The following is a 12,226-nucleotide window of genomic DNA, read 5'->3' as shown; positions in this document are numbered from 1 at the left end:
GAGGCCGAAAAATTGCAAAAGCAGGAGACAGAAAATTTGTGTTTCGGTCTGGGATCTTTTTGTGCTCAGATTGTTGTAAAATTCATCGGATATGAAAATCTAATGATTTGTAAAGGCGTCGATAAGCGGCAAAAGGGGGACGACAATCGCCGGAGGGTTTTTTTGGGGAAAAGTTTACACTGCCTTACCCCCTTGATGATGGGTTTTTGGGGATAGGCAGTGGAAAAGGATTTTCGGAATTCATCGGAATATTAATATTTGCTCATGTAAGTGAATGCGAGTGTGTGTGGATTGAAAAGTTTTCATGGCATTACCAATACAAACACACTCCGACACATCCATGAAAATTAAAGCCAACCAATGTTTGCCCAAGAAAATCCAGTTGGCCAAAAAAGTTTTGCTTGGCCTGGCCCAGACCAAAAATCAATCCAAAGTTTAGCCCCAAGCTCTGGCAACTCCTTTTTGTCTTTGTCTCATGGTGATTTTCATGGTTTTTTGTTTGCTTTCTTTGGTTTGTGGGTTATTGTAGTGAACCATCTGGGGAGGAATCTGAGCTCTATATCGGATTAGCAACCATTATCTTTTAGCAAGCTAAATTGTGCCCGGTTCTCAGCTGAGAGTGCAGTCGAAATTTATTGTGTAAATTGTATTTATTTTAGATTTATAGATACATATGTCCATGTTTAAGTACATACATATAAATTTCTTAGCTCCCTCTTGAGCCGAGATTTCTGCTCCTCCGAGCTGGCATTAAAAAATATTTACAGTGTCTAGACTTGCCAGCCAATAAATCAAATCCATACCAGAAGCTTTTTTCTCTTATGGCCAAAAGGAAAACTTCCTTAGCTCGTGTGCCAGTGTGTGTGGGGTCTTAATGTGTTGCACAAACGTGTGGAAAAGAAGAGCTGGATTTGGGTTCCGGACTTTTATTTAAAAGTCACTTCCGACTCGGCCATAAATGTGTGGAAGAGTTGAGCTAAAAATTAAAATTAGTAGAAGAATTATGTTTTGAATCGATGATGAAATCAATGTTTTCCAAACAGTAAATTTGTAATTCTCTCAACTCTGGACTATGATTTTTGATTGATAATTTGGTAATATGATAAAAATAGTATAATTAATTAAAATCATTCTCCACGCCTTAACCCGCTCGGATCGAGCACAAAACGCATCCCAAAGGCAAACCGGTCGGTGGGCAGACTCATTACCACACTGAATCCCATTTGCAGTGGCAGGTGTTGCAAATATCTACAAAAAATATGTTTTAATTATTAAATTGATTATTATAAATGGTATATGATACGTACTTGGTCCACATAAAACCCACGGAGGCATCCGAATCGATCATGCCGTGTACGGCCGAATTCCAGAAGTTCCACTGATAGCCTATGGTGGCTATGGTCTTGCGGGTACTGCGATTCCAGGCAAGCAGATTAGCCATCTGGATCTGGGGATGGATGCGCTGCCAGTAGCTGATGTCCAGGCCCAGACGTGAAGCGGAGGCGGCCAAAGAATAATGATGGTGGGAATAGCTGCAAGGATTTTCACAATGGTAGATCATAGACCATAGATTGGAATAGAAAGTGTTTACCGCGCTGCTATGGCTAGGTCCGTATTCATTTTCTTTGGCTCGTTCCACTCGAGGAGTATCTCCCCGCCTAGAGCCCAGTGGGCGGACACGGATCGCATCACCGAGAGCGTGCAGCGTCCGTTCTCGTTCCGGACGTTGTAGAAGTTGGCGGTCCAGGTGTCGCACGGCCTCGTCCACTCGATCGTGTACTGGCTCTCCACTGGAGTTTCCACGTTGGCCTTTTGCATCACGGCCTCCATGCGCAGCGAAGCGAAGGGATAGTACAGGATGTTCAGGTTGGCCGCTAAGGATGTCGGATGGATGTCTCCCATAATAGTGGGAGAGTACTATTAAACAAAGACGGATTTTAAAGTTGTATTAATCTACCGCCTGTAAGCTCACCAAAGTGTCATCTTTAACCCGGAATGTGTAAAGTCCGCCGAAGCGGAATCCGGCCGCTCTCACGTGACTCAGGACCCAGGCGGCGGTGATGTATTTGTTGGGTGCCAGGCGGTGTAGATAGTCCAGTTCGATGCCATCGAAAAACTTGGGCATCACCCGGTGGGCCAGGATGTGAAGGCTCTGGACATTTCCGGGATTCTTCTTGGTGCAATGGCCGCTGACGCGCTCAAAGCAGCCCGGAAAAAAGAAGCCTAGCTCTATGTCCTTGTTGGGACAGCTTTTGCATGTCATATTCGATTCGGCGATATTGGCGGGTGATTGTCAATGGAAGGACTGCGATCGTTTCTTGGCGGTATCAGTAAGCAATCAATCCGAGTTTGTTTGCAAGTATGAAACTGTAACTGAAATTGTGTATTTACTTTCATGACATGTCACCTGGCAACAAGAAACGAAAATGTTACATAGACCGGCTGTTTGATTAAATATTTATGATATACATGGAAGGTTGAGGACGATTCCAGACAGCGCATCCGAGCAAAAATATCATCAGCTGTCAATTGTCATTTTATGCGCCATTTCGTGTGCTTTCCAGAGTCCTTTCTCTACTCCCTTTCGGTTTATCCTTTGGCTTGGCACACCATTAGGCGCATTTCACACTTTTTACATTATTTATGTGGCATCGTCTTGTGCCGTTCGGTTTTTATTTTCATCGTCGAGCGCCGTTTGCCACCGAATCTCTTCCAGCTTTGTCACCAGGCAATTCGGCAGGCCATGAAATATTTAAAAGCAAAGTCCGAGCCGGCTTTCAAAGGATAAAGATGATGCATGGAGTAAGAATTCGCGAATAAGTATCCATGGTCGAGGTTTTCGTGGCAGTTTGATTTTTATTTTGTTGGATTTTTGCTGTTGCCTGTGACATAGAGGTGAATTATGAATGCTGGAAACCAAGACGACAAATCAGTGAATCAAATTCAATGAAAGCCCAACAAAAACTAATAGAATAGTTTTTATACCCTTTCAGAGGGTATTTTAATTTGGTCAAAAGTGAGCAAGGTAATAATGGATATAAATATATATCTGACTTTATAAAATATATATATTCTTGATCAGGATCGACTCCTGAGTCGATATAAGCATGTCCGTCTGTCTGCACACATCCTTATTTCCTTTGCACGCTGTATATAAGTCAGTACGGACGGGATCGGGTGATTGTATCCTATTTGTTTTTTTTGATAGAAGCTTGGACACTATATTTTATAAATTTAAAATATATATTAAATATCATACTTTTATTTAAAACAATACATATATTATACATATATTATAAGGAAAATATTTATTGTAAAGTTTTTAAAGTACAATACATTTCCTAAAAAGATCGGCATTTGCGATTTATATCCTATCTTATATATATCTTATAAAAAATCTACCACTGCATCTATTAGAATGTTTCAACTTTTCCTTCTTTCTTTAAGTAATGCAGAACATTTCTCTATACTAAAGGAACATGTTGCCACCTAATGGTGATGGTTTGTTGTTTGAATATTTCTCCTGTATGGAACATAATCCTTTGAAGCGCTTATCCCTATGTTTGCATAGGCTGCCCGCATCGGCGCCCCATTTATAAAGTCCTTGGCCGGGAAAAATGTCTGTGGAAAAGGTACAGATAAAACTATAGATCCTTTTATTAGACAGTTTGTAGATAACCGAGGCACATCCAAAGTGTGTAAGACGTTCACTGATCAGCAGAGCTGCGTTCAAGGCGGACCTTAAAAAATACAAAAACTGTTTAGAACATAAAAGTACTGTTTTTATATATTAGCGCGAAGCCTTACGCGGTTTTTATCGCACGGGGCAATTTTAGAGTCATTCGTCTGGAAATGCCCTTTACATTAACTAACCAGCCATTCAATGTATTCGATAAAGTGGCATATTTTGTATCGGTTATGGGATGTTCGACTACAATTCGTTGATTTATGCTGCCAATATAATAAAAATTGGGGGAACTCATGCATTGGTGTAGGTTGCTTTCGCAATTGGACAACATCAACTTCGCGAACCAGGCCAGTTCGTTGGACCAAACCACCCTTGCCATCCTCGCAGCCTTTGGAAGATTTCGGAATTTTCCAGTGGCCACTTTATTACGCACCACGTTAATGGTGTCGCTGAAATAGCTGATATATTTTTGCATCTTCACAACTGCTACTTCTTTGGGGCAAGCGCTGAAGGACTGCAAACAAATGATGGTGGGTTGGTTTTTATGCCACATTATAGCATTAACTTACAATATTATTATTGCAGGCTATGTTTCGGTAACCACAATAGGGCGTTATGCAGTATTCCAACCTTTTAGACAGAGCTTGGCTTAAAAAGCAAGCACAAAACAATATTAAAATGTAACGTTGCATTGCGGCGAAGAATGAAGAATGACTTATGGGCCTTGTAAACACTCAATTTATAAGGGAATAATTAACAATTGTTTGGGAATAATTACAATTGTTTTGAAATCAAAAAGCAGCTGCTCTGACAGAACTTAGCTTCGTAAATTATATTAACGGTACGATATGGTAATCAATTTTAACATACAAAAAACAGCTTTAATAGAAGATTGTAGCTCGGATAGCTTGGAAATTCAATAAGCACAACAGCCAAACAAATTTTCTCAGTGCAAGGAGCATAAATAACAATGGGAATGACGTTTGCCAGATGTCTTCTAAGCCGATTTCCAGTTGGAGTTCATGAAAGCAAATGCAAAAGTTGTTTATTCAGCAGCTCAGTCGCGGCTTGGGCTTTTGTACTTTTCCCGCCCCCACCTATCCAACTCCAGAAGTTAAGCCCATGCTTTTCCCATTTTTTTTATTCCAGAGTGAAGACATCACTTATTTAGACGCCAGCACTTAAATTTATCACTCAGCCAGCAGCTTGTGGCTGTCTGGTTTGTTCTACGCGTCGCCCACTGCCATAACAGCCATTTGCTTTAATTTAATATGCTAAAATATAAGGGGCCACATCCGCCCGCATTCACATTTTGCAAATCAAAGCCCATCGCGACCGCAGAACTTTTGCCGGAAAACCGCAGGAGCTCAAAGGGAAACAGAATTGGTTCGTAGTGTTTGGAAAGGGAGGCGATTCAACATGATAATCATAAGTAAATACTGAAAGTATTGCCCAAAGAACTTGTTGATGGCTAATTGCTGGGTGCGGACCAGAGTCCCATTTACATATTAAAATTATTTAGTTTTTTAGTTCCAAATTCGGCCTAAAAGCATATCCTTCGCCAGAGAAACGTTGAACAAACTGTTGCACTATTCACCTGTTTATTTTTTCAAGGTAAACAAAAATGACCCATTTATGAAAACCCTTTAAGAGCTGGCAGTGATTGAAACAACAATCGGATTTCCATTACATAGTAATAAACAAACAAAATGTAGGAGCTGGTTGTTAAATCAAATTGATTTTCAATGTTTAACTTGCATTTCTGGCTCGGCCTCTATTAACTTATGAACTTTTTGCTATAAAGTGGCCCAAAAAGAAGTCAACAAAAGCTGCCGACCCACCCGGAGTAAATATTCAAATGAATATAAATTAAAATTGAAATATAAATGATATGCTTTAACTGAAAAACACTGCAAGCAAAACAGGAAAAAAATAAATAAAAACTGACAACGTTTAAAATATTTACTGTCCAGCATTGTGGATATTGTAAAACATCGAAGCGATACATAAAATACATGCATATATATACAAAAATAAAAATACAATTCAATCGCATTTCGATGCACAAAAATGTATTTATTTATCTTTTGTTGCGGCACTTTTTTATTGAATTCTTTTTATTTGGTTGCGTGTAAAATGCCTACTATCGTGTTTATTTTTTTAATTGCTGGTGTTTTTTCCTACACTTTGCATATAATTTAATTTTATTTATTACGACTTGAAAAAAGCGCCAACGAAAAAAAAATAAAACAAACACCAAAGAGGAGTTGGAGTTGGCAATAAATTTTTAATATTTTAAGCAATTCCAAGGCAACAATTCCGTAAATTCGTTATCAATAAAAATTGTTTGTTTTTTACATCTCTTTGAGAGGACGGACGGTCCACCTCGGGAGAAATGAAATGGTATTGTTACAATCGGGTTTCATAGTTGGTTTAATGGTTGCTTTTAAGTGGCAAACTCGTTCAAATAAGTGCATATTTGCCAAAAAAAAAAATTATAGACTAATAACAAAAGAACTCTACACTCAGTAAAGAAAATAAAAATTATTTGGGCACTTGATTGTGGCTTTAAAAATCAAAATTGTTTTTTATTTATTGAATTTGATTGATTGGAAATATTTCCAAGATAAGGCCCTTTATTTTCAAGATTTAAAGAAAGGAAAAAGGCTTGAGGGAAAAGAGAAAAAAAGGAGAAATTCAAATCAAATAACTTTATCTCACATCCGATGAGATCTCGACTCCCTTGCTCTTATTTCAGCTCCATTAAATATTTACAATGAGGCAAACAAATCAAAGTGACAACAAACAGAGGCCTCCTTCCCGGTGGCACTTTTACTGATTTTCGCTTTACAAAATATTTGCATACCATTCACGCCACCCCTTTTCCTCCGTTCACCTTGTCTTTTCCTGATTTTTCCGATTTTCCCCCAGAGAGCGACTACTTCTCTTTGACCCGATGATGGGAAAGAGTTTTCAAACCAAGTCAGTGGCACTTGGGCACGATTTGCATTAAGCTCCTTGAACCCATCTCCGAGTTACCCTTTGGCGCCCTCGAAATGGCAAAGAAGTGTCTTCGACGTTTTGCCATTGGCATCCATTATTTTGTAATTATTTAAGTGCCTCCAATGAGGCACCTTATTGATGATGACAGGAGGTCCTGCCGGAGGACCTTCGGACACGCCCATCAACACAGTGGCACTCGCCATCGGCAGGCCAAGGCAATAAGTGAAAAAAATCAAAAAGCCATAAAAACTTTACACAATCGAAACGTGCAAAAGTTGATTTTTGCCAACGCCAGCAGCCAGCAAGCCAAGCACCCAAGCAGCCAAAAGCCAAAGAATTCTCCCCATCGACCATTATCAAAAGCAACAACAAATGGACACGGAGCGAAAATAAAAAAGTCCGACAACAAAATCAAAGTGCGGCCGGCATGTGAAAGTAAACTTTCTTTTGCTTTCTCTCCACTTTTGTTGTTGCTGCTGCTGCTTTCCTTCGAAGAATGGAATGGGAAGCTAATACGAGGACAGTACAGGACATAAGAGGCCAAGAAGCGATGAGAGGGGAGGGTAGAGCGATGGCAAAATCGACCCATAAAAAACGAGAGCGAATAAAAAGCGCAAGAAAATTACTTTCCGCTCTACAAATTTTTGCAAGGGGGACACGGTGCCCTGTACAGTGGATAGATGATTAACAAAATTTTTATTCTAGCTAATACGAAGTCTTAAGACACGATTCGTAGAAGAAATAATATTTATAAATTCCTATTGATTTATATATAATTCTTATACCAATATTGAACCACTGTGCTACATCGAAGACACCAATCGGGGCCATCCTGAAAGTCAAGCGTGTAAAGTAAGTAAAGTTGCGAGTAAAAACCTTTTCCGCCTTTTCGGCTTTGCTATCGGCCCTTTTGAGGCATTATGTACTGACAATTTTCATGATTATGCGCTTACGGATTTCGAGAGTGTCCAGCCCAGTTCCTCTTGCCCTTTTATTCTTCGTTTTTTTCCTCCTTCTCCTGCTTGCTTCTGGAAATCGTCATCATCATCTTTCAGTGTCCGGGTGAGCGCAGCTGTTAAGCCTTTTCCGTTTCCGTTGCCGTTTATTTTTTCCCCTTCCGAGTGCTCCTCTTTCTAGTTCATGGCTTGACTTTGGCGCCTAGCTGAGTATTTGAGTATTGATACTATTGAGATACCATTGACAGGAGTCGAGGCCGAGGCTGGCGGCAAAGGCTTCCTGGTTATGGACATCAAATCGGAAATGAACATGGGGGATTCCATTCAATTGGCATCGGCGAAGGATATTGAGTCTGGGAGTGTGTATGTTCGAAAAGTGTTGGCAATTATTGGGAGCTCAGCATTTTACGGGTAATTATCGAAAATGTTCTCCTGGTTGCGGAGATGGCCATTGATTGGATATCCATTTGCGAAAACTGAAAGCCAGAAAAGTGAATGAAAGATTAAAGATTAGACCGGGGGTACACATCCATATTTGAACTGAAATAAAGTTGAATAGGGTATTAGATAAAAGCTTTACAGGGACATAATCTGGAAAAAGGAAATTGACTGAATGAGTTCTAGAAGCAAGTTATAGAATGTCACTTTTAATTAAATAATAAATAGCTAATAGGGCTTTGAAACGTTTCTCCAAATTCAATTATGGCCAGGAAATCCAATAAACTACCAAAATGGGTAAAGGCATCCGCGCTTGGGCGCAAATCTGCGCCATAAAATTGTCATAACTGTAAAGTTATTGTGACATTTCCAATAAACACGAAAAAGGAGACTGCCATCTGTGGCTCCGCCGTTGTAGAAACTCCTGTCTCCCCTGGTTAATTTAGTACACTGCGCCCAATATGCAGCATAAATAATGCCGAGCACTCGACATAAATAACCAGGGATGCTAAAATTGGCAGTAGCAGACGGAGGTGGCACCAGCTGCTGCTGCAGTCAATTCCAGCTTCCAGCTTCGTCGGTAACTGTAACAATTAATTAGAAACTAACAAAGTTCCACTTGGCAGGCGCTAAACTTGTCCCAGAACGCCCAGAAGACCCAAGCGAACCGAATCGAATCGAATCGGAAAGGAATCGAAGAAAATAGAATCGAAGGCGACAGTCCAAGGAGTCCAAGTGGAAGTATTTGAAGTACGAGGGAAACGAAGACTGTCGCGTACATAAAGCGCTTTTAATTGATTTTCCTGTTACGTGCTCTGGCGAATCGGAATTGTCGCTTCTGGTTCGCTACGGACTATTCCAAGTCCAGCTCCAACTCCGTCTCCTAATCGTTCATTCATTCATTCGCATTGTAGTTAATTAATAAATTATTCCGTGCGATTGAACTAACAATGTAGCACTGTGGAAACTTTCACTGCCTGTGTCCTGGACCGATCAGCTTTAATTACCTTTTGGTCCAGTACTTTCCACTTTGTTTAGCCAGTGTCTCTCTCGCCCCTACATTTTTATATATTTTCGTTATTTTTTCATCTCTTTTCCAGCATTTTTCTCTTTTCTACATTGAAACACATTTTATTTACGAATGTTTATGGTGCCTGCATGATGCGTATACGCAATGTGTTCGGTTTTGTGCTTGCATGTTGCGTATACGCAGTGTGTACCCTCGAGAGCCGCCACAGACTCGTAAATGGTGCGTGGCCCATTCGAGCGTACATATATCTTTTTAAAGATATGGCCTGAACATAAAAATTTAGCCTTAGTCCTGCCTTTGGCTTTTCTCCTGCCCTCAATTAAACTTTGTTTTATTTTATGTCCAGCAAGTGGAAGAGCGAATCCTGGAGCTCAGGTGCGTGGCAGTTATTGGAAAATTTATTAAAGCCTAAATTAATTTCAATTTGTTTAAAAGAAGTTAGAGAACTAATAGGGGAAATTGCAACAAAATATAAGTATTATATTCTTATGAGCCTCATATATCTTTATTGCGTAATGTGCAGAACATATTCAAACTTTTATTTGAACAAAGAGGTAATAACATAACTTAATGGTAAATTAAATTTTCATAAAAAAATTAAATAAACAACCACACCCAGAAGAAATAGAAGAGCCAGAAATGAAAAGGCATTAACAGTAGATTACTGTGAAGGATTCAAGGAGCTTGCTCCGGCTGCAACTTGCATCTCCGACATCTCTGTGCCCAAAAGAATCATTAGCAATGTGACCCAGAAATGGACTAACCACATAAAATTTTATGCTGTTTGCCATAATAAATTTAATTAAAAAATCAAATTGACTGAGAGAAACTGAGAGAATTCAACCCCAGGCCAGCCCCGGCATTAGCAGTCCCAGTTTTAGTTCCATTGCCACATCCAGTACCAGCATCCACTTGAACATTAGCTTCTAAACGTAGTCCGAGTCGCAATTTGTTGCCTGCGAATGTGCTGAGTAATATTTGGGTCAACTTCTGCCGGTCGACATTCGCCTTAATGGCCTGCAGAAGGCACAGAACGAGGACCTAAAAGTCAGATGGAATTATCAGACTTTTTAGAATTGCTTTTGGACATCTGAAGTGCAGTTTATGGAAAGCAAGAAAGCCTAACAGAGACAAAAAAAAGGAATGGAAGAAATATTAAATCGCAAAATAAATGTCTCACGGGCTCACCTTGAAAAAGTTGAAAGTTAGAAGGGAAAGTTGAACAAAAGTTTTTCTTTTTCAATTTATTTTCTCAATGGGATTTTTTTGTGCTATCTTACCTTCATCCTTTATCAATTTGTTGGAGTTTTTCTTTTATGAGTTGGCTGTTAATTAGAAAAAGGGCAGAAGGAAAAGGTGAAAAATCAGCGGGCTAATCAACTGAGTGTTGCGAGAAAGCAGCTTAAGGGGTGTTCGAAGCGGAAATGGACTAATCCCGGAAGTGAATTGAAGTCAAAGTGGAGGTGTTAAACGCTTTTTATCTTAATTAAACCTTAAAGGACTAAGTTCTTTGAATCATACTTTATTTTAAAATTTAGATTTCTAAAGTAAAGAGCGCATTTTGTCCACAAAATCATCGATGTATGCATGTTGTGTGTAGTTCTCTCTCTTTGCCTGATAAATGCTATTCTCGAAATTCGGTTCATCATTTAGGCGCTTATATCCAGCAGCCCTGTATAACCAGGCCCTGAGGTATTGTCCATCCACGTGATTGATTACATAATCACAGTCCATAATGCCTCGTCTGAATTCTCGCATTCTGCAGGAAGTTTGGAATTAATATAAATCTTTAATGAGGTATTAAAGGAATCTACTTTATATAGCATATGGCCCGATTAACATACAGGACAGGAGTATCCTTTATGTATTCCAGACCTTTGGTGTAGAAGATAATGGCCGAATCATATCTCATTTTGCGATACTCAAAGTTTCCCATCCTGCGAAATGTTTCGGCCGTCACCTCCCTTTGTTGTCTGGCTAGGAGTCGATCCTCTGGATCGCAATCGATCTGGCGCATAAATGTGAATTGGTTGGTGTTGAGCGGGATTTTTCTCGGCTTAGACCGCCTCACTGAAGAGCGGAAAACCATGGGCTTGCTGACAAAGAAGTTGGTATCCGTGACATTGGACGTGGCATCTGAAGGGGAGACCTTTTTTGCTTCCTTTGATGAACTAAAAAGGAGTATCTTTAAAGTATTATGTAAAAACTAGATTTCCATTGCGACATACTCCGTCTTATTAGCATTTACAATGTTATCCAAACATTCAAAGACTTCTTCTAATTTTGAGGGCTCATGGAGAAATGCCTCATCTGCTTGGGGATGCTGGTACAAGAAAGGATCAGCCTTGGGTTCCGAATTCGGCGGATTATCGTCTGTATTCATGTTTTAATATTTTTAATATTTATGTATAAACAGTGTTCTATGTGTTTTGCGCAGTTGGTGGATGTTGAGAGTGTAAATAAAATGTTGACACTAAATAAAAAGTTTGTCAAACCAAAAAAGGGAAATTGTAAGATAAAAGATGCATACTCGATTTATTCAAATTCGTCCCAATATCGAAATCCACCGGTTATATCCTTTCTATTTTCTATTCTCTCCCTGTCCAAGATTTTTTCCTCAGTATTTTTTTTGTGCCTCATCTGATTATACATTCCTCTCAAATTAATTGACTTTTGCTTTAGCAAATTAAATTGTCGCGACCCAGAATCCTTTACGCTTAACCACAAAACCGAAAACCAACCCAACCAAATTCCATTTTCTCTCCAAGCCCCAAATCCACGCTGGAAAATCAAACTGCCTTGACGGCTTTCCTTTCTTCGTACCATTGCCAGAGGATATTTTTGCATAAAATCATTGACGCTGCAAGCGATTTTTAATTTGAATTAAAAATGCATCATTGCGTTGATTTTAATGCACACACAATTAAAACGGCAAGTCAGGAAATTGCCAAATGCATTTAAAAGCCATGAGAAAATCCAAATGCGAAAATCAATGAGCAATTGTGAATGCAAATGGGAAAAATCCAATCGTGGGTGGCGAAATCGAATGCGAAACAAGAAGGCATAAGAATACAACAAAAAAATGCGAAAGCGTTGAAATTAAATGAACCG

At 39.5% G+C, this 12,226-nt stretch overlaps 3 protein-coding genes across 3 annotated transcripts; all 3 read right to left on the bottom strand.

The window, feature by feature from the left end:
* Positions 1 to 1,031: 1,031 nt before the first annotated feature.
* LOC6501308 (mitochondrial import receptor subunit TOM40 homolog 2) lies at positions 1,032 to 2,431 on the bottom strand. Its single transcript, XM_001954929.4, has 4 exons — positions 1,973 to 2,431; positions 1,592 to 1,917; positions 1,308 to 1,532; positions 1,032 to 1,248 (listed from the first exon to the last, which is right to left on the bottom strand). Exons 1-4 carry the CDS (start codon positions 2,261 to 2,263, stop codon positions 1,128 to 1,130), a joined length of 963 nt encoding a protein of 320 aa, XP_001954965.1. The 5' UTR covers positions 2,264 to 2,431; the 3' UTR covers positions 1,032 to 1,127.
* An 857-nt stretch (positions 2,432 to 3,288) lies between these two features.
* LOC26514267 (allergen Tab y 5.0101) lies at positions 3,289 to 4,405 on the bottom strand. Its single transcript, XM_014911773.3, has 3 exons — positions 4,258 to 4,405; positions 3,808 to 4,202; positions 3,289 to 3,740 (listed from the first exon to the last, which is right to left on the bottom strand). Exons 1-3 carry the CDS (start codon positions 4,378 to 4,380, stop codon positions 3,470 to 3,472), a joined length of 789 nt encoding a protein of 262 aa, XP_014767259.1. The 5' UTR covers positions 4,381 to 4,405; the 3' UTR covers positions 3,289 to 3,469.
* A 6,212-nt stretch (positions 4,406 to 10,617) lies between these two features.
* On the bottom strand, positions 10,618 to 11,608 carry LOC6501307 (hsp70-Hsp90 organizing protein). Its single transcript, XM_001954928.4, has 3 exons — positions 11,344 to 11,608; positions 10,930 to 11,286; positions 10,618 to 10,874 (listed from the first exon to the last, which is right to left on the bottom strand). Exons 1-3 carry the CDS (start codon positions 11,496 to 11,498, stop codon positions 10,658 to 10,660), a joined length of 729 nt encoding a protein of 242 aa, XP_001954964.1. The 5' UTR covers positions 11,499 to 11,608; the 3' UTR covers positions 10,618 to 10,657.
* Between the last annotated feature and the right edge of the window lie 618 nt (positions 11,609 to 12,226).

The sequence above is a fragment of the Drosophila ananassae genome, chromosome 2L, assembly GCF_017639315.1.
Source record: "Drosophila ananassae strain 14024-0371.13 chromosome 2L, ASM1763931v2, whole genome shotgun sequence".
Classification (NCBI taxonomy): Eukaryota; Metazoa; Arthropoda; class Insecta; order Diptera; family Drosophilidae; genus Drosophila; species Drosophila ananassae.
This window is presented reverse-complemented; position numbering and strand designations above follow the sequence as displayed.

What these genes read in the sequence shown, in the direction of transcription:
- LOC6501308 (XM_001954929.4), bottom strand. Translation starts at nt 2,263, where the DNA reads ATGACATGCAAAAGCTGTCCCAACAAGGACATAGAGCTAGGCTTCTTT. An exon ending in GGGTTAAAGATGACACTTTG is followed by an intron (nt 1,918 to 1,972) that starts GTGAGCTTACAG and finishes TTTGTTTAATAG; the next exon opens with TACTCTCCCACTATTATGGG. An exon ending in GTGGGTTTTATGTGGACCAA is followed by an intron (nt 1,249 to 1,307) that starts GTACGTATCATA and finishes TATTTTTTGTAG; the next exon opens with ATATTTGCAACACCTGCCAC.
- LOC26514267 (XM_014911773.3), bottom strand. Translation starts at nt 4,380, where the DNA reads ATGCAACGTTACATTTTAATATTGTTTTGTGCTTGCTTTTTAAGCCAA. An exon ending in TAGCCTGCAATAATAATATT is followed by an intron (nt 4,203 to 4,257) that starts GTAAGTTAATGC and finishes ATTTGTTTGCAG; the next exon opens with TCCTTCAGCGCTTGCCCCAA. An exon ending in CCCCGTGCGATAAAAACCGC is followed by an intron (nt 3,741 to 3,807) that starts GTAAGGCTTCGC and finishes GTATTTTTTAAG; the next exon opens with GTCCGCCTTGAACGCAGCTC.
- LOC6501307 (XM_001954928.4), bottom strand. Translation starts at nt 11,498, where the DNA reads ATGAATACAGACGATAATCCGCCGAATTCGGAACCCAAGGCTGATCCT. An exon ending in GTAAATGCTAATAAGACGGA is followed by an intron (nt 11,287 to 11,343) that starts GTATGTCGCAAT and finishes ACTCCTTTTTAG; the next exon opens with TTCATCAAAGGAAGCAAAAA. An exon ending in CGGGCCATATGCTATATAAA is followed by an intron (nt 10,875 to 10,929) that starts GTAGATTCCTTT and finishes AACTTCCTGCAG; the next exon opens with AATGCGAGAATTCAGACGAG.